Consider the following 27,690-nt stretch of genomic DNA (forward strand, 5'->3'; position numbering starts at 1 on the left):
GAAAGACCACTGCATTTATCAACATCAGGTAGGTAATGTGCACGGCAGGACAGACTAATTAAATTATGGGTTCTGTTTTCACTTAAATTGTCAACTCCAAACATTTGTTTGGCTAGTATCTTGACTTTATTAGAACCACTAGTGCTTGACATTAAAGGATGATGAGTTTGAATTTCACAAGTATATTTAAATTTTACTTTTTTATTTATCAGTATACAGTGTAACTGGACTAATAATCAACGCATAAGGTCTAAAAAACGGACTGGTTCTTTACGAAAGAAATAGAAGTAAATGAATTAATGTACTAACTGTTGCATCTTTTATATTATCATTCTCTCACAATTCAATAGACTATACAAACACAATTAAAATGTTCTAAGTATAATTTAAATGTTTTTTTGGCTTTTTGGAAGGGGGAGGCAGGGAAATTGGGGTTAAGTGACTTGCCCAAGGTCATACAGATAGTTTTTGTGTTAAGGGTCTGAGGCTGGATTTAAATTCAGGTCCTCCTGACTCCAGGGCCAGTGCTCTATTTACTGCATCACCTAGCCGCCCCTATAATTTAATTTTTGATCCATTAAACATTTAGTGGACATCCTACAAGACACTGAAAATCTTGGAGAAACCAGCTGCCTCCTTTCAAACAAAATCTATTTTAAAATTAAAATATTGAAGAATGTGTTTTAGTTATTTGAATAGTGTAGTAAGTGCAACTGTTATATCTAATACCTGCTGAGGAATATTCAGGAGGTGAGAGTATTTGCTTTCTATTAACTTGAGGCACAACAGAATTAAGCGAATAGAGAACTATTTTAAAATAAATAATGTCAAATAACTAATGGGGGAAAAAAGAACATAGGTTTAATGAACAAAAACAGTTTCTGATTAATAGTGATAAAAATTGCCCAAAAGTTTTGCCTCTACCTTTGTGAGGCTTTTTTGTCCAATATGCAGGAGTGTTTTCTAAGAAATTTTTAAACTCATATTATGACCAGATTGATATTTCCAGCAAATTATAGCAGAGACAGTGCCCTATGGTGGAAAGAGACTTGGTTTTGGAGTCTGAGGACTTGGGTTCAAATAGTGCCTCTGACTGGTTATTCTCTATGTCAAGCTGGGCAAGTTCTTAAATTTCCTGGGCTTCAGCTTCCTTATCTACAAAATGGGGTTGTTACATGGCCTCTAACATCACTTCTACATCTAAAATCTATAATTCTATTATCTGTGGCACTGAAAAATGTTACATATATTTAGGTGGAATAATATATTAGAATATTATACTAGAAAATACAACATAGGAAAAATGACTTCAGTTATAACTTTAAAAATAAAGGTCAGCAGAAAACTGGGATTGAATTAATGTACATTACAGAAAATTCACCACATGTAGAGCTGCATATGTAAAATATGAACAAGAATAACAAATATTCGTTAATCTAGCTTTCTTCAATATTTTTACAATCCACATTAAAGAAATCATGACTTCCAATAAAACTGGCAATAAATGAGGGGAATGACAATCTCAAAATGTTACAAGAGGAAAAGGTTTTATTTATCTATTTGTGCTGTGTATCTATATGGAGAAAAACTAGGTGCAGGTATCAAAAGAATGAATTATGTATTAGCAGAAATCACATTTAGACAAAAAATAATTTTATTACATATACAGACAAAAATATCAAATTAGCAAGTGATATTTCTGAGAGTCAATAAACACTTTCACCATAAAATAGCAACTAGAGTTCCTTAGAGCACACCAAGCTATTCAAAACACAGTACAGCATACAAAGGTGAATAGGTAGCTTTTCTTTTAGAGTACTAATAAAACAGACAAGGAGGAAGGAACAGGCACAGGATTGAATATAAAAAAAGAGGAAAAGGAAAAAAAATTCTTAAATTTCAAAAGGAAGACTATAAATATTTTTTCAAATTTCTGTTAGATGTTGTGGAATAATATATTCAGTTGCATAATCTGTCAGACATTTAGACAAACCTTTCACTGCCTGTATACCCTGCCGTTTGCAGTTATTTAAGCTTTTAATTTCTGTCTTTTCTGCATTGTGAAGCATGTGCTATTTTTCCATAAATTTTATGAAAAGAGAGCCTCTGATTCCTTCCTGATTTGACTTATTTTAGTCTCTTTGCTTAAATTTATTACCATAAGAAACAAAACCCCAACATCCCTTTTTTCTTGTTCTATAATACTATACTTTTTTTTTTGGAGGTGGGAGGGCAGGGCACTTGGGGTTCAGTGACTTGCCCAAGGTCACACAGCTAGTTTTTGTGTTAAGTGTCTGAGGCTGCATTTGAACTCAGGTCCTTCTGACCCCACAACTGGTGTTCTATTTACTGTGCCACCTAGCTGCCCTAGTACTATAGTCTTAATAGAGTATAATGACATCACTTGTATATTTATAAAGTCAGCAAGTATAAAACTCATTGTTTCTAGAAAGTGTCTTATACTGATTTTTAAAGATGACAAACTTCATTTTTGGGGGGAGAATAAAATAGTCAGATTTTAGTTATAGAGTCACAAGCTCCTTGGGCCTAAGAATATCATGTTCTATTCTTGAACTTGTAAGTATTTGTGTGACTTTAGATAAACATCTTTCTTTAAGTTCTTTATGGAATGGAGACAATGACTAATCATTATCCATTTTGGATGGATTAATGAGTTTTTTCAATATGATGAGATATACTAAAGAATACGACATAGAATGTGCCCCAATTATTTCTACCAAGACTATCGATCACAATTTTTTTTTTTACCTTTTACCTCAACCAGAATTGTTTCCATTTTGTTGATGCAGCTAGGTGGTATAATAGCTAGAGTGCTGGACTTGAAGTGGGGGAAAGAAGAAGAATCTGTTGGATTTTATAGCTGATTGGCTATAGTAGGCAAAAGGTAATTAAAATTTCCTTCTAATTCCTAATTTCTAATAAATAATAATAATTATTATTATTCTAATAATAAGTTGAGGAGTAACATTTCAGGTTAAAAAAAATTAGGCTTACAATATTTCAAATCTCAAAATAGATGAAACTTAGGAAAGAAGTCCTAATGATATTAAACAGTTACATGTAACACAACTTCATATATAATCTTACATGTAGCATACACACACAGAGGATATAGCAACACTATTGAGCATAAAGTAGGACCTTAATAAAAACTTGTTGGCTGATCTACAGAGAAGTTTTTCTTAAAAGCTATAGCATCATTAATTACATCAAGGAAAGATTTTTCTAATGTCTAAAAAGTTGAAACCTGCTCTAGAACACCATACATGTTAACAAGTATTTTAAAAATTCTGACTAAAAATTTTATATCAGACACTAAATGTAAAAATATTAAAAACAACTTACAAATCAGATGATGGGAGAAGGCATGTACACTAAAACTTTAAATGATACCTTTGTGTAGGAAGCACCACTTTCATACAGCAGTGAATGGATTTGTCACCTTGTCAATGCCAATTAAAAAAAATTAAAATCAAATGTATTCAAAGACAGTAACTGTGATAGGAATGGGAGCAATTCTGGCAGATGAAATGGAATATGAAGTGGCCCCATAAAAATGGCCATCCTAAAGATCCCAAGGAAATGTGATTAATTTTGACTCATTTTTTTCATTACAGTTTAACTTTTGGTTCACTGTTTAATTGGCCTCTTTTTAATTGCAACACTTAACCTTAAACTATGATTCAAATCAAGGGGAAGGAGACCAAAATTTTATATCTTTCCATAAAGTCCCTTAAAACTGAGGATGGATGATGAGTCTTGACTAGATCTAATCATAACATTTAAGCTGTCTCAAGGGTAGACTTTTTACATTCAGTTTCCTGCAAATATTACAGACCAATGAGTTTAACCAATGGCATGCTACAGTACTTTAATAAGTATCATACCCTTCCGTTCTTCAGACATATCCTATAAACTTAGAAGTAATCTGATATGGTAATGGAAAGTCTTACTTTGTCTTCTATCATGGTAGTAAACTGGTTAATTTGCAAAATACCTACAAAAACACTATTTTAAGCAGTGATGATCTAAAAATATATGTAGGATACAATTTCAAAACTGTTATTTTGTCATGAATGTTAATGGCTGAAAATGTCAGTTTTACTAAAGCATTCCAAGGAAAAACTTTCAAGGTCTCAGTCATTATTGATCAGTATTCATACAGTTAGTTAAACAAGGATATTGGATAAAGTGTCCTCAAAGTAAAAAAAAGAAATCACATAACCCTTTGATAAATGGCAAGATATCTGCAATTTCACTTTTTCTGACAATGTTTCAATATTTCAACATTTTTTAAAAGGTTTCAAAACTCATCTGCTACATTTTCAGTAAAATGTGAAATTAGTTCCCTTCTACTTAACAGTTTGAATATGTCTCTTCAAAGACAGATGTTAAGGTAATTAAAAACCAATAAAGATTGAACTAACTATATTTCTTTCCATAAACTTTTATAATCAGAATTTAGTAAAGTTGTATCACTTAAATACTTTATATAATATTCAAAGTTTATGCTGTTTAAATTATAGATCATAAAATCATAGAACCTAAAAAGATCTTAGAGATCACATAGTAGAAAACCTTCATTTGAAAGATAAGAAACTGAGATCCAAAGAACTAAAATGACTTGCCTAAGATCACATAGGTAGCAAACCAAAGTGGCAGGCCTTGAACCTAAAGTCTTTTGATGCTAAAATAAATCCATACATCATTTCTGGATATAACGAGGTCTTAAAAAATCTTTTGATAATTGTTTCTTGTTTAGATTCTTGTATTATGACAGACTTTTAGAAATGTCTATTTAAATTTCCAAACTGTGACTAAAAACAAAGTGTAAGGAGACCAAGAACTGAGAGGTTTCCCTCAAGTCCCTTAAAACAATATGGACTATTGATATTAGACTGGAGCTATTCTATACTAAATCAATGGACTAGCACATTTAATTTATCTAAAAAATAAACAATACTCTTTATCCACTATAACTAATCATTAATAATATTCATCAGATTCTTCTTGATTGTCTTTGAAATTTACTTCTTCCTTTCTACTTTCCAACCACTAGCCTAATCATGTGTTTATGTTTAACGTATGTGTTTTATATAATGTATGTACACAATGACTAAGCCTCCCAAAATACCCCTTTTCTCCACATTCTCTCAGTCAAGGATCTTGCCTCATATTTTTACCAAGAAAATCTAGGCCTTTTTGCTAAGAGCTCCATATTCTTTTCTCTTCTGCCTCCCATCTGATATCATCCTCCTTTGTTTCTTCCTTTACTCCAGTCTCCTGTGAATACATCCCCTCCAATCTTCTCTAGCAGGTTACACCTACTATCATCACCTCTTTCCCTCTAATATTAAGTCTTTCCTTTTCTTTTTTTATTTATTTTTTATTTTTTTTAAGCAATCAGGGTTAAGTAACTTGCTCAAGGTTACACGGCCAGTTATTTCTGGGTGTGGTGCTGAGTGTCTGAGCCCGGGGTTCGATCTCCAGGTCGTCCCAACACTGGAGCCGGTGCTCTTACTCGCTAAGCCACCTGGCTGCCCCTAAGCAATTGGGGTTAAGTAACTTGCTCAAGGTTACACGGCCAGGTGTTTCTGGGTGGGTGCTAAGTGTCTGAGCCCGGGATTCGATCTCCAGGTCATTCTGACACTGGAGCCGGTGCTCTTACTTGCTGTGCTACCTGGCCGCCCCAATAATTCCTAATTATTGTTTTGATTTCTTTTCTTTTTTTTTTTTTTTAAAGCAATTGGGGTTAAGTAACTTGCTCAAGGTTACACAGCCAGTTATTTCTAGGTGTGGTGCTGAGTATCTGAGCCTGGATTCGATCCCCCAGGTCATCCCGACACTGGGGCCGGTGCTCTTACTCACTGAGCCACCTGGCCGCCCCTAAGTCTTTCCTTTTCTAATAATTCCTTCCTGTGGTTTGCAAACATGCCCTACACAGTATTTTCTATTCTTTTTTTAAAAAAATAATTAATTTATTTTTAGTTATCAACATTCACTTCCATAAGATTTTGAGTTTCAAATTCTCTCCCCCTCCCCAAGATGTGGTACACTCTGATATAGACTCTATGTATGCATTCATATTAAATATATTTTCACATTAGTCATTATGTAAAGAATTAGAACTAATGGGAGGAACCACAAGAAAGAAGAAACAAAACCAACAAAAGAAAAGGAGAGCAAATAGTATGTTACCAACTGCATTCAGACTCCAAAGTTGTTCTTTCTCTGAACGTGGATAGCATTTTCCATTGTGAGTCTTTTGGAGATGTCTTAGATCCTTGCATTGCTGAGAAGAGCTAAATCAATCAAATTCAGTCTTTGCACAATGTGGTTGATACTGTGTACAATATTCTCCTGATTTTGTTCATTTCACTCAGCATCAGTTCATATAAGTCTTTCCAGGTTTTTTTGAAGTCTGCCTACTCATCATTTCTTTTAGCACAATAGTATCCCACACCCTTCATATACCACAACTTGTTCAGCCATTCCCCAATTGATGGACATGTATTCTCTATTCTTGAAAAAGAATCACTACATCCCACTAGCCCTGCTAGCTATCATTCTATACCTCTTCTCCCCTTCTCAAACTCGTTGGGAAATAAAGCTTTTTATACTTTATGACTTGATTCCTTTCATCCCCTCTCAATTTCTTCTAAATATTTTAAAACTTGTTTTCTGACTTCATCACTAGACTAAAACTATTCTCTCAAAAGTTACCAGGGAAGAGAAAAAGGAAGGGGAAGGAAAAAGGGGAGAAAGGGAACAAGGGGGAAGAGAAAGGAGAGAACAAAGTAGAGAGGGGAGAGGGAGAAGCGGAAAGGGAAAAAGAGGAAAGAGGGAAGGGGAAGGGATGAAAGAGGGAAGGAAAATTTATATAGCACCTATCAGGTGTCAGGCACTAAACTAAGTGCTTTACAAATATCATCTCATTTGATCCTCAAAACAATCCTAGGGGGAAGGTGCTGTTATTTTTATTTTTTTGCTTTTTGGAGGGGGGAGGCAGGGCAATTGGGGTGAAATGACTTGCCCAAGGTCACATGGCTAGTAGTGTTAAGTGAGGCTGGATTTGAACTCAGGTCCTCCTGACTCCAGGGCCAGTGTTCCATTCACTGTGATGTCTAGCCGCCCCAAAAGGTGCTGTTATTAACTACATTTTAGAGTTGAAGACACTGAGGCAAAAAGAAGTTAAGTGACTTGCTAGGGGTCACAGTTAGTAAGTGTCTGAGGCTGGATTTGGACTTGTGACTCTAGACTCTACATTCTATCCAGTGTGTCATCCCTATTCCAGGAAAGGGCACTACCACCCTATTACTTACTCAAGCATTCAATCTCTATTTCTTGCTTGCTTTATGTATCTAATCCGTTGTCAAATCTTGTCATTTCTACCTTTACAAAACCTCCTCTATACAAGCTCTTCTCTCAACTCACACAACATGAACTCTAGTTTAGGTCCTCATCAGTTTTCCTTTGCACTACCACAATAATCTTCTAACTGGTCTCCAGGCTAAGCAGCTCCAATTTCTTTAACTAATACTTATATGGCATATACTCAAGGCCCTTTGCCACTCTGGTTGCCTTATACTAGATGTTCTACAGGCTATCAATGTCCTTTTAAAATTGTGACACACAGAATCAATCAATCAACAAGTACTTACTAACTCCTTACTATATGCCAGGCACTGTGCCAAGCACTGGGGATGCAAAGTAAAAACAGCCCTTGCCCTCAAAGAGTTTATAGTCTAATTAAGACAACCCATATAGAGCAGGCTAGTATGTCTTAACTTTACTGCAGACCATATGGAGAGGAATAATGTGCAAGAATATTGGAAAGATAGGGGCCACATTATAAAGCACTTTATATTATAAACAAAGGAGTTTATATTTGTTCCTAAGACTAATAAGGAGCCACTGGAGTTCAACAAGTAGGGATGGTAGTGGTGGTAGTGGTAACACAGATTTGTATTTGTACTACAGATGTGGTATGAGCAAGACAGATGACAGAAGGAGTACAACCTCCTAATTAGTGGATGCTATGCCTCTGTTTATACAGCTCAAGATCACATCAATTGCTATATCACACTGCTGACATATATTGAACATGTTAATCCCCTATGAGAGAAGGGGAAAGGAACAAGCATTTATTAAATGTCCATTTAAGTGCCAGTTATTTTGCTGTTATTTATAATTATAGATAATTGTTATTTATAATATTTAGAAATATCTATTAAGATTCCCAGACCTTTTCCAGGAAGCTTTTTTGCTATGCTTTCTCCTTCCTATACTTGTAAACTTTTTTTTATCTAAATGTGATTCAATTTATTCCTAAGGAATTTCATATCATTAGATTAATTCCAATACTCTAACCTGCCAAAGGCTTTTTTGGATCCTGACTCTATCATCAAGTGTGTTAATTATTCTTAGTTTTATGTCTTCTTCAAATCTGAGGAGTGCAGCATCTATGCCTTTATCCACCTCACTAATAAAAATAGTAAAACTGAGTATAGATTCCTAGGGTACTTCACCAGAGCTCTACCAAGTTAATAGTGAATCATTAACAATTATTCTTGAGTACAGCCAGCCAATCAATTCTGAATAAATTTTTTTTTAAATCACCTAGTCTACATCTCTCCCTTTTGAACAAGAATATTATGAGACACTTTATCAAATGTTTTGTTAAAATCTAGGTAAATCTACAGAACTTCCCAAATCTCCTACTTTAGTAAAATTGTAAAAAAAAAAAAGGGGGGGGGGAGGAAGCAGCTAAAGTTAAATTTGGCATGACCTGTTCTGAATGAAGCTAAGTGGACTCTTAAACCATTGTTTTCTTTTTAATTATTCACTATTTCTTTAATGAGAAATTCTAGAATTGTTTTAAGAATGGAAGTTGATTGTCCTATTGTTTGCAGTCTCTTACCCTTAAACAACCCCAACAGCATTAGGGTAATATTTGTCTTCCTTCAGTCCTAAAGTACCTTTTCTGTTTCCTACAATCTTTGAAATATCACTAGAAATGGTTCAATAATCATATCTACCAATTTTTTTTAGCATCTAAGGGTGTCTAAAATTCAAAGTGATGTTGTGCTCTTTTACTATTATCTTATTTTTATTGGTATCAATGACCAGTAATTCATTTTTGTTCTGTCATTATCAGTGTAAAACAAGAAATGCATTGATACCAACTACCAAGATGGGACTCACTGGTCATCTTTCTTCTCTCTTGGTTTTCAGTGTCTATCTGGAGTTAATTACCTGGTCTGTCTCTTGAGCAATTACCACTCCTCTGACCTCCAAATTCACTTATCCAACTACCTATACATGATATCCCTATTTTAGGTGTTCCACCAATACTTTAAAATGAACTCTCACAAAATCCATTATATTATGTATCCCTCTAACTTGTTCCTTCTGACGCCAGAATTTTGGATAGTGGCACTATCATTCATCCAGTCTTTCCAGGTAATGTAAAATGAAATTAATTTTGAAATACTCTTTTGATTGAACACGTTCCTGAAAAAAAAAACCATGGTAATATAAGTATTCAAATGTTTATTCCACTTTGTTTCTAAAAGATTTTATTTCTAAAGATGTTTAAATTTTACTGTGATCTTCCTTCACATAAAACAAGTTTAATATAATGCCCACCAGAGGGCAGTCTCGTAATCTACAAGGTGAATTTTTTGAACACTTTCCCCCTCCAATTAAAAGGAAATTCAACATTTAAGAATAGATATCTGAACAACAGAGACAAAACAATTTGCCTTCAAAAAAAAAAAAATAAAATGCTAACATTTTGCTATCCATATGCCTCGATCTAAGTCCTAATTTTTTAGGATTAGAATTTTTAAAAATATACTAAAAATATACTTTGTGAAAGCATCAATTTGTATGTTAAAATGTTGCCTGTTTTAGGACTACTAATAAACTATTAGGTTCATGTTTATTATTAGTGGACATGACATGTATTGTTCAATATTATATCATTCATCTTGCTTCATGAAAAATTCTTTTAAGCCCTTGATTTCCCTATCACATTAGGCTAACATTTTAGTCATAACAGTAGTTCCTCAGTACATTGCCAAACTAAACAAAACACTGAGAATTTATGCTTCTGAAATCAGCAAGGACTGACAGAACTTGGTTTTACTACTATGCAATATTTATATTCAACATTCCACTTCCTAATTATCTTCTCTTCTCTTTGTCCTCTTTGACCTTGGTTCTGCTTTAGTAGTTGGGACCCACCCACCTTTTTTGTTTGTTTGTTTTTTTGCTTTTTGGAGGTGGGAAGGCAAGGCAATTTAGGGTTAAATGACTTGCCCAAAGTCACAGGGCTAGTAAGTGTTAAGTGTCTGAGGCCTGACTTGAACTCAGGTCCTCCTGACTCCAGGGCTGATGCTCTATTCACTGTGTCACCTAGCCGCTGCACCACCCACCTTCTGGACCAGAGTTGGTAAGCAGCTAGCTTTCTCTACAGAGAATTACTAAATATACTTAATCTTGACTAAATGAATGGAAAATACTCTTCTATGAGAAGTATTTCTCAAAAGAACACAAATACATGGTGGCCTTTTCTGAAAGCTGCTCTATCTCCTTAGCAAGCAAAATTCTCTCCATTTTATTATAAAAATAAGCTGAAATACCTAAGAAAATTATATAATAAGCACTAAAAATAATCATATTTCAATTTTTCTCTTACCTACTACAATCCCTAAAACAGGGAAATTTAGACAATCTAGATTATGTTCACAGAAACATTTCATATATAGCATCTTAAAAATCTGATCTCATATACCTAAAAAGTTAGTGTCTTGCTTAATTTGTTTCCTGGATTCCTTACAAATTATTCACTCACAACCAAAATGTATCTTGAAAACATACCTCACTAACATATTCCTAAAAGTGGTTACCTAAAGGTACCACAATTACCCATATCTCTGGAGAAAAAGGCACATTGTCAGATTATAAAACAAACTAATAGATATTATGTTATACTTAGACTACCCATTACAATGATTTGTAAAGTCACTCAAAACATTAGGACTATTAAAAGGTAGTGTAATGGTTTTATATGGAAAAATAATAAAAATTCTATTTTATGATAAAAAGATGCATCTTGTTGGATTTGCTTTGGCTAAGTGGAAGTTTGTACATATATGCATATATATGTGTGCGTATGTTTTAAGGTAAGCAAAACAGATAGATTGTTCCATCTGTTCACATCTTGAAATAGAAAGCTAGAGTCTATGGTTATAATGAGGAAAAAAAGTAAAATAGAAGTATTACTAGTTCACCAAGATAAATGTTGTCTTAATTTACCTTAATTTTTATATACTTTTCCTGCTTGTAAACACAAATAAATAGGTGTAAGTGTCACAAACTGCTACAGTTTTCAACATGTATAATGTTGAGCATGTAATAAAGAGGGCATTATCCACCATTAATAATTCCTTATATTGGTTTTGCATATTTAATTCATTGGAAAGATTTAAAAAAATTGAGTGAATTTTTATTAGTCCAAGAAATGAAACAGTTAACAGCAATGTATATGCCAAGGTTTTAATAAGGCTTAACAATAAAAAGTTTTAATCCTCTACTTTCACTAGATTTTGCTGTGGTTTTCCCTTGCTTAGGGCAATCCATCTGTTAATGGTGATTTGAAGTTCAGTTAAGCTCCCTTGCTTACTCACACTTACATGTTCTTCTTACACACACACACACACACACACACACGCACACACATACACACACACACACTCTTAAATACCATTCCCCTCTCCTCACAACAGTTAAACTAAGGAAGAGTAGACAATATTAGTTTCAGATTAATTGTGTACATAAGAGGGAATTTCCTTTCCAGAAAATGTGTTTTCCAAGTGCAAATTAAAAAGTAAATATACTCAAACCATCATTTCACATAACAGAAAAATTACCTTTAGATTAGGTTTCACAGATAACTGTATCATGATTAGTTTCAATTCACTGTTCATTTCTAAACATCTAGAGTAGCTTTTTTTAAAAAAAAAAGAAATTTATGGAAGAAGTAAAGTACATTAGTAAATATTAACTATTAAAAACTATTCTACATTGCAACCAGTGGCAATATTCTCACTGGAGCTGCAAATGGACCTATTTTCAATAGAAGTAGAGGAAGATCCTTTCCCTGGAGTCCTGTTAGGCTGGGGCAACAGTTGGAACTGTCATCTTCACAAGAAAGGGAAAAGGGCTGGGTTTTACAAATGTGAAGCCTAATTGGGAAATCTTCATGGCTGTCCCCTTGACATTTATTTAAGCCTCATCAACAAAATGGAAAATAACTGTTCTAATTAGCAGACCAGCACACAAATTACTATTTGTTATGATTACACAATTACTATTTGATACTATTACACATGTATATTCTGTTCTATAGATAGCCAGTAATAAAAAAGAACTGTGACACAAGACACATTTAGCTTGTTTTGGGATATTTTATAGCACTCAATTTATAAAAATTTTCTAAACTAATTTTTAGCTTTAAAATACTTTATGTTTCAAATGATCATACTCTAGTTTTTCTAAAATAAAAATTGATCCATTGACAAAAATCAAGGAAATGTTAAATTACCCATATTGATTTTGAATATACTTCTTAAATGACGGGTCACATAAGCTATAAATGTGGAGGAAGCAGGTCTAGCTTATTTCTTTGAGTAAAATATATATCATTAACTAAAAAAAAACATATCATGGTATGATTTATAAAGTATTTCAGTATTAAGAAAATATTTGCTTTCCCTAGTGTAGAAATTCCCACCACTAATGCAGATAGCAAAATTTTTTTTTCATTTTTCAAATGCATTATTAACTTCTGATTTACATCATTCATTTCTGCCAGATTTTGAGTTACAAATTTTCTCCCCATTTTTCCCCTACCCACCACCCCAAAATAGCAATCCCACAGGATATCCCCTCCTCCAGTCTGCTCTCTCCCGTATCTTCTCCAATACCCCCTTTGACTTTTCCAGTAGGGCATGGTGGATCTCTATGCCCCAGTGCCTGTATATCTTCTTTCCCAATTACATGTAAAATAGTATTAGTAATAGTATCTATCTATCTATCTATCTATCTATCTAAAATTTTAAACATTTGATTTTAAAACTTTGAATTCCAGATTCATTCCCTTCCTCCCTTGTCACCTACTCTTACTGGGAAGATAAGTAGTTTAGTATAGGTTGTATATGTGTAGCTAATGCAAAATATTAACATAGAAGATATACTGTAAAAGACTGACTATATTTCCCTCCCTCCTATCCTACCACCCATTTGTTCTATTCTCTACTTTGATCCTGTCCCTTTTCAAAAGTGGGTGCTTCCAACTTCCCCCCATCCTGCCTCCCTTCCATCATCCCCTCTCTCATCCCCTTCCCCCCTATTCTCCTGTAGGGTGAGATACCCTGTTTAGTGTGTATGCCATTCCCTCCCTGAGCCAAATTCAATGAGAATAAGGTTGACCCATTCCCTTTTGCCTTCCTATTCTTCCCCTCCATTGTAACCGTTTTCCCTTGCCTCTTCTATGAGATAGTTTACCCCATTCTGTCTCTCTCCATCTCCTCATTATATTCCTTTCTCACCTCTTAATTTCACTTTTTAAGTATCATCCCTTACTATTAACTTGGTCCTATGCCCTCTATTTATGTATACCTGTAAGCATATATACACACATTCACACATATATTCATAAACCCGTATACCCTCTGATAGAGACACATATATATACATACACATATAAATTTCTACTTCCTTCAACTATTTTCATATGAGAAAAGTTGCATTAACTTTTATTCTTTCATTTGTTTAGATCTGTTTAACATCATCTTGATTTCTCATAAAGTCACTAGCTTCCCTTTGCTCCATTCTAAATCTGAGGGAATGATTCTCCTCATTGAGATTTTGAGCTTCTTTTTCCATCTGGCAAATTCGTCTTTTTAAGGCATTCTTCTCCTCATTGCCTTTTTGGGCCTCTTTCACCATTTGAGTCAGTCTGTTTTTTAAGGTGTTATTTTCCTCAGTCAGGTTGTTGACTCTCATTTCGTAATTTTCTTGCACCGTTCTCATTTCTCTTCCCAATTTTTCCTCCACTTTTCTTATCTGCTTCTTAAGGTCCTCTGTGGCCTATAACCAGCTCTTATTTTACTTTGAAGCTTTTGGTGTAGGAGTTCTGACTTCACTGTCTTCCTCCTATTCCATGCTTTGCTCCTTTTTGTCCCCAAAATAGGAGTCTAATGTTGGAATCTTTGTTTGCTTTGTTTCCTTTGCCTGGTCATGTCATCCCTCAGTCACTTGACCCCTGGGCTTTTTGCCACAGTAGGACTCTGCCACCAGACAGGAGAGCTTTCGTCCCAAGCGCTGGGGTTTTCTCAGCTGCTGGAGGTATTAGTTGGGTGCCCTCTCTGAAGCCTCCACACCTTCTGGCAAGCTGGTCACACACCCCAGGACCTCCACCCTAGACTGCAATCCAGATCCAAGCAGGTTAAAGCAAGAGCGATTACCCCTCAGACTGGTTGCTTGGTCCCCCTACACTCTGCAGGCCAGGAGCTGAAGCTGTCACATGGTGGTGGCTTTGCCAGGCTTCTCAGCCGCTTCTTGCCCTGGGGAAAAAAGCCTACGCTCTCCCAACTACTGGTCCCAAAGTCCACACTGCTCTGACCTCTCACTTTGTCCTTCGCATCTATATTTTGATAAATCTGGAAACGGCCACAGCTGCTGGTGATTTGGAGTCCCTTCCAGTTGTCAGCTGGTCAGGCCTGCCCTGGGGCTAAAACCTCTGGCTCACACGGGCCTGCGCTCGGCTCCCAGAGGCTGATTCCTGTTGGCCTGCCGGGCTCTCCTCAGCAGGAGGTTAGCTTCTCTGTGTCATTTTGTGAGTTCTGCAGCTTCAAAGTTTGTTCAGAGTCACCTTTTTACATGGATTGGGGAAGGTGGAAGCCAGAGCCTCGCGGAGGTCCTGCTTCTACTCTGCCATCTTGACTCTGCCCTGGATGGCAAACCAGGCAGTCCTTGTAGTGCTATGATGAAGTAAGTGATTACTTGGTGACCATCTTTCTAGTGAACAGCCTTTCAATGTCTCTAGACTTATTCTTGAATGGATACATACAGTCTGTGGCTGGGCCTATACTTGGAGCCTTGAAATCAGTTTTGATATTCCATTGGCAAAACCTTGATATTCTTGAGACATCTCCATGATGGAATATTTGAGTAGAGTTTCAATTCTCATAGGCTCAGAAATGATCAAGTTTAATTCCCTCATTTTTGAGGTAAGAAAACAGGGCCAGAGAGATGAAGTGATTTGCCCAAACAATGAGCCCCTACAGACCTGCTGAGACTAGAAGCTGATATCTGGCTCTTTTTACAGAAAGCACACAAGGATAGGGAAATGTAGAAGATGGGAGAGTTAACTGGTCTCTCAAGACTTCCCACACTCTTCTCCCTTTCATGGAGATCTCTCTCCTACCCAACTTGACATGCGATAGCTAGGCTTTATTCCTTCTCTCAAGGGCAGCTAAATAGCATAGTGAATATAGTGACTGGCCTGGAGTTAGGAAGACTGTTCCTGAATTCAAATCTGGCCTCAGACACTATTTTTGTGACCTTGACCAAGTTGCTTGCCTTAGTTTCCTCATCTGTAAAATGAGCTAGAGAATAAAATGAGTCAGACAAGACTCAAACAACTGAACAAATCCTTTTCATGATTCCTCCAGATGTGACCAGAATTTAAAACATTATGAGTTGTGAGGAGAGGACACAGTGAGATTTTATCTGTCCCTGTACCCAAAGGGTGGGCAAATGTGCATCTTATTAAAATATAGTAATAATAATATCGTACTACTATGTGTATTAATTACAGTATATATGGAAAACTCTCAAAGGTACGTCTAGTATAGAGCAAAGAGAGCTGGATTTGGATTGAAAGTGCCTGAATTAGACACCACTCTGCTTTTTACTAACCAAGTGAAACTGAACAAGTCAACCTCTCTACGACTTATTTTACTCACTGGCATAGTAAAAGGGCTGGGCTAAATCAGGTGTCAAACATATGACCTCCATGAGACCCATAATATTCCCAAATGTGGTCAATATAGGTGAAAATGTTATTAGGAAATTCTTAACAAAATAAATAAAAATACAATAAAACAGGTAATATTACATTTAAAAACTAAGTCAATATGTGGCCTGCAGAGATTCCTATATATTAATTAGTAGTCATTATTTCGATTTGAGTTTGATACCACTGTGTTAGATGATTTTTTTTAGGTCCCTTCCTGCTCTTGGCCTTGTGATCTAGACCAGGGTTGGAGAACCTGTGGCCTTAAGGCCACCATGTGATCCTCTAAGTGTGGACTCAGGTATGATCCTTTGACTGAATCTAAACTTTATAGAACATTTGAGGACCTAGAAGGCCACATGTGGTCTTGAGGCCACAGATTCCCTACCCTACTTTTTTTAGGAACTTTAGTTACTAAAAGGTCATGATGGTGGGATCTGTAACATGGAACTTAAGGATAACATTGTAGTGAGATTGGCATATTCATCCATTCACCATTTATTACAAGGCACTGCTCCTAATTCCTAGTTCAGTCAGATTTATATAAGGAAGATGATCATAATGCTACAGAATATACTTGTTTTTAAAAAACACATTTTCTTATCAGTTAATTATGTGCAAAGAGACAAAAGCCAGCCATGGTAGACTGTCTGTACACCAGGTTTTCTTTAAGACAGACCAATTTTTAACTTCGTAGGACAAACGAAATAAAGAATACTAAGCTCTCATCTTTCTATAGTCAGGCATTAAAGTAATATACAGAATAAAACCTGACATACTTAGTCTAGTATCTGCCACTGGCCTGCTCAATATTTAGTACTTTTAGTAAACTCAACATCTGACAATTTAAGTCAGTTAAGGGGCCTCCTGGGGGAAGGAGGAAAAGATACTGTTCTTTCCCTAGTGCTATCACAATCTCACTCTACTCTGTAACAATTCACTGTCTATAATCATAGCCAAGTTCTTCAGAATGTGTCTTCAATTTCATTGCTGCTTCTAAGATTTCCTGGGTATTTAGTAGATATATTCTACCTCTGTTAAGTCCTCTGATAAGTCATGTGACTGAAGTATAGGTTATATAAAGTATATAAACTTTAAGGAAATAGGGGTGAGAGGCCTGGCACTCTTAAAATGTAGCTGTCCTGGAGACTTCATGGGCCGCAGGTTCACACCTTATGCAAGTGGAGCTATTTGGCCTGTAGAAGACATGTGAGGATCATAAGAGTTGCACAAAGTCCTTGAAAAGCTGTCATGTATTAAAAGGATTAGACTTATTTTGGAACCCTGGAGTTAGAACTAGGAAAACTGCATGGAAGAATAAAGGGGAAAATTTAGGATTCATGGCAGAAAAAATATATCTTAACAATCAGAGCTTTCCAAGAGTGGAATCTTAAATAGGATGTTACTTTTTAATTTATTTATTGGTAATAGATGCAATTTGAGCTATACCATGATACCACATGATGGAAAACCATCAAATAGATTCAGCTTAGATATAAGAAAATAATTTGCAGTGTGTTATACAACCTTGTTTTATTTTCTCCATCATAGATAGCACTTTTTAAAAGCAGGGCTTACTAGGAAACATAAATTGGTAATCTGTTTTGATATTTACATTGTTATAAAAATGTGAAATAAGAGAATAATAACTATGATATTTCAGTGGCAGCAGTATTTTTTAAAACTTATTTGCCATTTCTAAATAACACATATTTCTCTGCATTTAATTCTTACTTTTCATTTTAAATTCCTTTGAGGGTTGCAAAGAAAATTTCTTTTCCACATTTAAGTGGCCTTGTTCAAAGAAATAATTAAAAACTTACTAATTGCATTGCATAGAATGAATACAATCTAAATGGCATTTGAAAACTAATATACACAGACTTACCAGAAATTACAACAATATACTTATAGAAAATTAGAGCACCTGGAGGCCTAAAAACAGATATGATATTCTGGGAGTGACATGGTCAACCACAGAAATGAATTAAAATCATATTCCTAAGTTATCATTTAGTAAATATCATTCAACAATAGTTTAACAAGGATTTAATAAGCACATACTGTGTGCCAGGTAGTCTGGTAAATACTGGCAATACAAAAGCAAAACTGAAACTGTTCCTGCCCTTGAGGAAATTAATATTTATGCACTCAAAAACTTATTTATTTGAAGGACTTAGTGTATTACATAGATCCATCCACTACAGGTCTCCCTCACTTTAATTAAATCCAGAATAGATAAATTATAGAAGAGATGATACAATGTACAGAGCACTGGGCCTAGAATCAGGAAGACCTCAGTTCAAATGCAGCCTCAGATGCTTACTGGTTGTGTGATCCTGGGGAAGTCACTTTAATCTCTGTGTGCCTGTTTCCTTATTTGTAAATGGAGATAATAACAGCACCTACCTGCTAGAGTTGTTGTGAGGATCAAATGAGACAATGATAAAGAACTTAGCAGAGTGCCTAATACAGATGAGGAAACTGAGGCAAGCAGGGTTAAGTGTCACACAACTAGTAAGGGTCTGAGGCCAGATTTGAACACTCTATCCATTGTGCCACCTACTCATATGACTTCTTAGAGGTACTATTATTCATATTGTGCCCTAAATAGTTTATATCCACCACCTTATCTTTCCTAAGCATTCTTTCCCCCAGACAAGTGTGAAGATTAGGGTAGTCCAGGGTACTTGGGGGAAGAAGGGGAGAAATAATATCCTAAAGCCCATGCAGGTTAGGCTAGTTTTCCCTTAAAAGGTATTGAAACTTTTTAAAGATTTAATTGGTTCAGTGGACTAAGGATCTGGTCCTGTAGTTTTCTGGCTGCTTCAGTACAAAAACAACCAAGACAAGGGGGCTAGACCTCCCTCCTCATTCTAACTGAAGATTAGCAAAATAATGCTGCATTCAGCTGAATCAAGGCTTGATCCTTCCCATGCTCTAGTCAATAAAAATTTATTAAGCACCTACTATGTGCCAGGCACTGTGCTAAGTGCTGGGATACAAATATGAAAAAAAGCCAGTCTTTGCTCTCAAGAAGATTATAATATAATGGAAATCTTAGTAAGGTCATTTGAATGTCCTACTCCAGTTATGGCTAAGTAAACTTCGTTTTGTTAACTGCTGAATAACCTATAAATGTCTCATTTTAATTATTAATTATTATTAATTAATCATTCTAATCTCAGACCTGAGTCACCAGACTGGCCTGGTCTGCTCTCATTTATCACATGAGAGAAAGATATCTGAGGGATCTGGCAGCAGTAAGCACAGGATTTAGGGAATATAACTCTAGACAGGTCTTTATAAATACTGCCCAACTAGGTTTCCCTTTTCCCCTACTGTCCCTGAGAGACTGATTTTTTCTGGAAAGCACACTGGATTTAAAGTTAGAAGACCTGAGCTCTACTCTTAACTAGAAAGCTGTGTGATTTTTACCAAATCATTTACATTCTCTGAATCTCATTTCCTCATGTATAAAATGAGAATTTTAGAATAAATAATCATTCAAGATGCAATTCTAAAATCCTACAATTTTATCATTAAACCTTTAAAAGACTTTAAAAGAAAAAAGATTAATTGTCCTGGAACATTTTCAAAAACAAAATAACTCAAAGATAAGAGAAGCAGGATGTACAGAAAGAACATCACATTCAGAGCCCAAAGAACTGGGTTTAAATCCAAGGTTTTTCTTTTTATTTTCTGTGTGGCTTAAGAAAGTTAAATCTTCTTTGAGCCTCAGGTTCCTCACAGATAAAATGAGGAGAATGGATTAGATAATCTTTAAGGTCCCTTATAGATCTACTTATTATCTATTTTGGAAAGTGAGGGACACATTAATTAAAATCCCAAAGATAAAATTAATTACTATTATCTTTGTTTCTTATGAATTAAAAGACAACAAAACTGACAATGAAATACAACGTTACTAACATGTATGAATTTTCTTCTAACACCTAGGGTTCCATGACCCATATTACAGACTAGATCAGTAGCATCAAATTCAAACAGAAATGGGAGACACTATACCGTACATAAGAATTCCTGCAGGTCACATACTGACTTAGGCTTTACAATGGAGTACTATCTATATTTTATTGTGTTTTTATTTATTTTGTTAAATATTTTCCAATTACATTTTAATCAAGTTTGGGCACTTGGGAATGCCATAGACTGGGTGTTCGACCCCTTTGGATTAGGCCATCCTGAAAGAAAATCTATTCTCTCTACTTCTAATAGCTCAAGACCCATTAAATTTGGCGGGGGAGAGAGGGGGGGAAATCCCTTTCTATCCTTATTAGGTTATACAGTCATGACTCAATGCAGTTTCTATTCTGTTGTTTTACAGAATGTATTTCCCATTCTCAAAATTCTATTCATAAATGTTTATGTACATAGATATGCACATACACTTATTTTTAAACAGAGTATGTATAATCAACCAATCAAAATGCACTTATTATCTGTCTACTATGTGTCAGGTACTAACCTGGCAGTGTGGATAAAAGGACAAAAACAAAACAATCTTAGCCTTCAAGAAATTTACTTGCTAATTTGGGAAACGTGTACCCAATTAAAAACAAAATATATTTGCAAGGTAATGGAGGAGCATTAGCAAGTAAGGAGGTCAGGAAATGCTCATTTAAAAGCTATCCTTTACCTGAGTTTTAAAGGAAGCCATGTATTTTAAGAAGCAAAAGTAAGGATGGAGTAAATTGTAGGCAGAGGTGGGGCCTATACAAAGGCACACACAAAGGAATGCTATGTAATCTGGCACTTTCTCTACCATAAAAAGCAATATATAAAAGTGAAACATTTGTTACCTGTACAAAAAGAGAACAATAAATAATTAAATACAAAAATAAAGACAAATTTTTTTTAAATTTTAAGTAAATATTCTAAGCTTTACCTGTGCTAGTTTATGCTTCTCTAGCTTCCCACCTTTTTCACTGTGTAATGTGTAAACTGGTGTATACTGGACAGAACCAGAGCAAGATCCATAGTCTTCTTCATTTTCCTATAAAAAGAGATACTTTTGTCACTTATTTGACATATTCACCTAGCTTCTTTTAAAAAAGGGGGTTGAAAAGATAAGACTTAATAATGAATATAAATACTATATAAGTGGCTGACAAAAGTATAGGATTTTTCCTGCAGAAAAATGAAATTCATTTTTATATGAAGATAGTAGCTTTCAAAAAGTTTTCTAAATATTTAATCATTTAAGTAAATTTTATTTTAAACATAATTTGTTTACTTTATCTCTTATCACAGTGAAAAATATTAAACAGTATTAACAGTGTTTCCCCTTCTGAATAGAGTATAAATTCAAGAGAATAATCTGAGAAACTTTTCAGAATATGTATTAAAATTAATTCTGTCTTGCTGAAAACACTGCCCAGTTTAACATAACTAATACTATAAAGGCCATATAAAACAAAAATATCTGAGTTAATTCTAAGCTAAAGACCCTCACCTTTTAAACTCTCAGCTGGAAGCAAAAACTTCTATTATGATATCAAGGCAATCAACTTTATGAAAACATACATGCCTTAAAGTAACTTTGAAGACCTCTGTTGTTCAATGATAACACATGCACACAATAAAGAGATTATTCAGTGAATGCACATAGAATGACAGATAGTTGCCAGAGGGCTTGTTATGAAAAATGTATTACTGAACAAAGGACTAAGCATATTTCAAAAGTCATTAAAAACACAAATCTCATGTGATTTGTATAAGCTTCAAACTAATGTAAAATGTATATGTATAATATACTGTAAAAGAATAAGCTTCAAACTAATGCAAGTGTAAGGTTGGAAGAAAGTAAAACTATGACATACCCTGTGCTTTAGTTTACTCTTTACTTCTTTTATTCCTTGTTTAGCATGGTTCTTTGCCTAGAGGATGAAAAAAGGGTCTGTTTTAGTCCTATTCAAAGACCATGAGAAAACAATGAAAATTATATATTAAGTAGATGGATTTCAGGTGGACAGAGTATGTTAATATACGTATGGTATGATTATATAATGCTTCATGAGATTGTGAGATCCTGCAGGGGAAGGACTTTATTTTTGTACCCTCAGCATTTAGCACAGTGCCAGGCACAGAGTAGGTGTTTAATAAATGTATACTGACTACCGACTAATACATGAGTAGTTCTACTTATTTGAATATAAATTTCAGGCAAAGTCAACATTTAGCATACTTAGCTTCCCATATTGGAAAGAATATATTAAGACATTAGCCAGATAACTAATGACCAGCAATGGTGGTTGGCAGGAAAAACAGTAAAAAAAATATTTGGTAGGTCATTTGGGGGAAAATGTACATTTAAAATGGCTACAAAAGTGGTTCTCTTTGACATCTTGCAAAAAAATTCCATCTTTGGAGAAATGAAGAGCTTGTACATGCTTGTAGAAAATTTGACTAGTGGTTTTTATTGGAACAGGTTTGCTGTTTCATGAAGGCACAGAATTAGAAACAATTAAGAAAGTAAAAGCTACCCTCTTGCTTTATTAGAGAATACCTATGGAATCAATATTACATATTAGTGCTCCTCAGGTTCTGGTGTGAATTTTTAAAAAGCACATAGGATGCTTAGAAGGCAACTTTCTTGTGAATGTCTTGTAATTTTTCTGTAGCTCTTATCACCTTAACTGGTTTTTGAGGAAATCTCCATCAAGAAAATCCCCAAATCATTTGATATCTTTACCTACAAGTATTCGTTAAAATAAAAAGGTAGCTTGAAGAGATGTTGGGTGGGAGTGGAGGGAGAAGAGATAAACCTGATGGGCATATTCAAGTATTTTGAAGGCTGTCATGCTACCATTTAGAGGAAGGACTGACCTTGTTTTGTTTGAGTGTAGACATCAGAAGTAAAAACACTGGGTGCAAATTGCAAAGAATCTAATTTAGGCTTGATTTGAGGAAAAGCTATGTGACATTTGGCAAGTTACTTAACTTCTCAGTACTTCAAGTAACTGTAAGACTATCCTGGTAAGGGGAGTTGCCTTACGTCAGGGAAATCATTGGTAAAACAAAACAATACAAAACAAAAACTATTCCAAAGGGGTGTCTCAGTGGGTTCTCCCACTGGAGATCTTTAAGTTATGTGGCCATTCACTGGGTGTGGTTATATAATGAAACTGATGCTAGCTTAGGAATAATTTCTCCAAAGTTTTATAATTTGTGTTAGAGAAATAATTTACTTCCCAAAGAGAGACAGCCTCATACAATGGTGAAAATGCTGAACTTGAAGAATAGGAGTCTTCTGCCTCTGACAATACATGTATGACTCTTAGCAAATCACTTAACCTTTATTTGCCTCAGTCAATTTTCTAAGACTTATCTACTGAATCATAGGGTTGTATCTGCATTAGTGAAAAGAATCCCCACGCTTACTAAGTCACAGGTTCTTTCTAAATTTCCAGCTTGGGCTATTGAAGCTGCCTCATAACTGGGATCCTAATTTTGTGGTAGCTAGGAAGAGTAGGTCTGGAATCAAGAAGACCTCAGTTCAAATTAACCTTAGATGCTTAACTATGTGACCCTGGGCAAGTCACTTACATTCTGTTTGTCTCAGTTTCCTTGACTGTATAATGGGTACAATAACAGTAACTATTTTGCAGGAATGTCATGAAGATAAAATGAGATATTTGTAAAGTGCTTAGCACAGTGCCTGACTCATAGTAGGCACTGTAGAAATGCTTATTCTCCTCTCTCCCCTCCCCTTTCTTGTATTAAAATATTCATCTCCAAAAATGACATTAGTTAGTATCTCCTTCTGGCTAATATGATGAGTCAAATAAAAATATGACTATAATTAGAAAGGAAAAATAAGTATTATGGTAAAGAAACTTCTGCCAGTTTCTAAGGCAGTCAGCAAGAACCTATTAAATGCTTAATTATGTATAAGCATTGTACTAAGCACTGGGAATTTTTTTTAAGGCAAAAAACCAGTTCCTTCTCTCACATTCTAATGGAGGACACAATATGTAAATTACTAGATACATATAAGACACAGAATAAATGAAAGGTAACCTCAGAGGATAAGACACTAACAATTGGGAGGACTAGGAAAGACCCCCTGTAGAAGGTAGGATTTCATTTAAGTGTTGAAGAAGGCCAGGAAAACTAAGAAGCAAAGGTGAGGAGGAAGATCTTCCCAGGCAAGGGGGATAGTCAGTGTAAAGTTATAAAAACAGGAGATGGAATATCCTGTCTAACTAAGAGCAAGAAGGCCACTATAGCTAGACTGAAGAGTGCATGGAGGGAGGAACCAGAAATAAAAGCAAAGGTAATTTCTTATAAAAATGAGACTTAACTGAATTTTAAATTTTTTGGTGAGAATTAATTTATTTATCTATTTCTATACATTACTGTTAGAAAATGTTTTCAAATGGTATATAACTTAAAATTATTTCATAAATTTCATTTAAATTTATTAGGTTTCACCATACCTAATATGAATCAATATAACATAATGAGAACACAACTTGGGTTCTAGCTTTGTTTCTGAACCCTAGATAATTTATTAAACATATATGTTCTTCCTGATCTGTAAAATAAGGGAATTGGATGAACTACAATCCAGGATGAAGTCTTGCTAAGTTCCAAAACTCTATGCTTAATAACTTCAAATACCTATCAAATGAAAAAATTGTGACAAAAATTTTAGTAAGGTTAACTTGCTTATTAGTTAATGTAAAAATGTATTTAAAAATACTGATTTGGAAAAAGCAAGGATTTTTTTTTACCAGTCTTTTACTTACCAATTAATTTTTTTAATTTAAGAAATGAAAAGAGCTTACAAATTTATATGCTGTTCGTACGGCAGGGGTTGCTTTGGTCACTGCTGTATTAAATAATGCACTTCCCTTCTGTAACAACAACAACAACAACAAACTCCATCATATAAAAAATCAGATTTAGGTATCATAATTAAAAATGCAAACAGGCCCTGAAACAGTGAATAATCATAAACCGGAAATATAAATAATTTATATTTCATTAACAAATGAGACAAGATGTGTATATATATATATATACACACATACAAATATATATATATACACCCACATATACATATATATCCACACAGATGATACATATATATCAGAAAAGACTTAAGCAGCATAATGAGCTGTTTATCATATTTTAAATGATATCTATTACCTTGACTGTGTGCATCCATTGCTGATAAGATCTTGAGTTTCCTGGAATATAAAAAGGAGAAATCATCAATTATATTTTACCACAAATCCTAGATTCAACAATCATGGAGTATATTTCTAGGATTTTAATAGGCAAATCCTATTTATCATGAAAGTAGTAATGGAATATCATGGGGCAGAGGTGGGGAACGTGTGAATCTAGAGGCCACATATGCCCTCTAGGTCCTCAGTTACATCCTTCTGAGTCCAAGTTTTGCAGAACAAATCCTCTGCCCTGGGGTATAGAAATAAATTCTATAATTTATTAGCAATTTCAGAATTTTTTTTTGTTCCTTTCAAGGAATGATCAAATTTTTGCTTTCTTTCTATACCACTTACTGTGAACCTCACATAAATGAATACATATAGCTGTCATATTTCTTTCAGAAATTTGTTTCAGAAAGAAAAAAAAGTAATATTTATCTGAAAACTAAATTAAGAAGGCTTTTAAAATGAACATGGGGTACTTAGAATTAATGAATAATTCTGTAAGCAATGAGAAAATAGCTGTTTCCAAGCACATGCACATGCTTGTTGATGGTAAATATGTGACAATTTCTAGTGCTAAACATCTTGTGACTTACAGTTGTATGCAAATTAAGGCTGCAGATATCAATAGGCTTAATAGTCTAGTTTCTCTTACATGTCTTTCCTAAAAGCATTACAAAGGGAAGGGATAAAAGTGGCCAGCCACTCACAGATGACATTTTGAGAAGAGACCAGCTAATAGTAATTCACTAATAGCCGTCAGCAGCTATAAGTAACTTTATTTACCAATAAAGCCAGATTTCTAAAAAGCATTACAGTACTTATAAACACATTTACATATTGTTACAATTTTCAATATAAATAAAACACTTCCCAAAATCTTTTAAGATAGTTACAATTTACTATTATGAAAATTGTAAACACTGCTAATGTTATTAGGTAGACATTTTTAACATTGTTAATAAAAATGGTACTCACATTCAAGGACAAAATATCTTTGGCTCTTGTTTAAGGAAAAGACGAATTTCTCTAAAATTGTGTTTGCTTAAACCATTACTTAAAAAAATTTCATGAGAGTTGTACCAGTAAAATGTTCACTGAGCCTAAGTAACCTGCCATTGAAACATTAAGATTAGCTTATCCTCCTTCAAACTTTGGCACATTAGTTAATAAATGAAATTGATGGGGTGCGGGGGGGGTGGGGGAGGAGAACCCACCAGTCTCAACAAAATAATAAGGGAAAAAAAACTACATCATGCAGAAAAATTTGGAACTAGATAAAGGTATATGAAATTTAACTGAAAATATATCTTTATCCTAAAGTTAAGAACTAATACTATACTTAGACAGAAGAATAAGAGTTACTTTTAATGATAATTTTAAGTGGAAAAAATACATGTTCCCAATTGTACAATATGACAATTACTTTTTCTGAATGTGACATGTCTCATCATATCTTTTATATAGCCATACTGTTTTTTCACTTTGGTCTATGGTCTTTTTTATCACTACCAACTTTCCAATGAGGCCTCATTTCACTATTTTCTTCCTGAGATAATTTTGATCATATCTACTTTTCAAGAATCCTTTAATTCATAAATTCCTAGAATCTGTTCAATAATTATCTTAAGTTACACTTGTATATGACACTATGCTAGGGTTTATGGGGGGGGGGGAAATTAACATATGACCAAGATGCTTTTCCTCAAGGAGATTTATGAGTAAGGTTAGACCAGACAGAGGTGTACAGTGGGCTTGACCAGTGTTTATGATGAAGAAAGCCAATGATCAATTTTTAAATTGAGAAATCCTACATTTGCTAAGAGGCTTTTGGCTTTGTAATTCTACACTCTAGCATGAATCTAGTTATTCTCTCCCCTGTCATATTAAATAGTGCATTAAAACAATCAGAATCATAATAACAGGACCTACTTACATTTTATTTTTATTTGCATTTTGCTAGACAAATGAACATTAAAATTTAAAAAAAATAAAAGAATGCATATTCAAAAGTGATGAAAAGGAGAAATTGCTGCTACTCTAGTATTTTCTAAAATTTCTTCAGTAGAAACGAATTATTTCTTCATATTTACTAAATATTTACATTCCTAGTACTGGTATTCTTAGAAACAAATTGTTTGAATTTAAAAACTTAAGAGATAATATACTAAGATATCAGAGAATACTGTCTGATACCCAACTACTATTTCCCTTGTTTACTAAATGAATGTTTTATCATGGAAAAGTCAAGGTAAAGATGTTTGATTTCCCTATAGCATATGAGCTGTAATAGTAACCTCTACAATGTCTAAGATGGCCATTCAAAACAATGACTGAAATTTATAAAATCAACTGCTATAAAATTTTTTTATGCTTAAT

At 34.4% G+C, this 27,690-nt stretch overlaps 1 protein-coding gene across 4 annotated transcripts in view; it reads right to left on the reverse strand.

Annotated features, from left to right (window-relative positions):
• Positions 1-27,690, reverse strand: part of DENND1B (DENN domain containing 1B) — a 373,059-nt gene that overhangs the window by 9,373 nt on the left and 335,996 nt on the right. For all 4 annotated transcript variants that reach the window (XM_069074484.1, XM_069074485.1, XM_069074482.1 and 1 more), the window contains 4 exons: positions 25,286-25,326; positions 24,922-24,990; positions 21,952-22,008; positions 21,018-21,125 (listed from right to left, as the gene is read on the reverse strand). In XM_069074484.1, the coding sequence (XP_068930585.1) occupies positions 21,018-21,125; positions 21,952-22,008; positions 24,922-24,990; positions 25,286-25,326 (275 nt within the window). The remainder of the gene's footprint in view (positions 1-21,017; positions 21,126-21,951; positions 22,009-24,921; positions 24,991-25,285; positions 25,327-27,690) is intronic.

The sequence above is a fragment of the Petaurus breviceps genome, unplaced genomic scaffold (genome assembly GCF_028583685.1).
Source record: "Petaurus breviceps papuanus isolate PSGF00001 unplaced genomic scaffold, PetGlider_PUasm1.0 90895, whole genome shotgun sequence".
NCBI classification, from domain to species: Eukaryota; Metazoa; Chordata; class Mammalia; order Diprotodontia; family Petauridae; genus Petaurus; species Petaurus breviceps.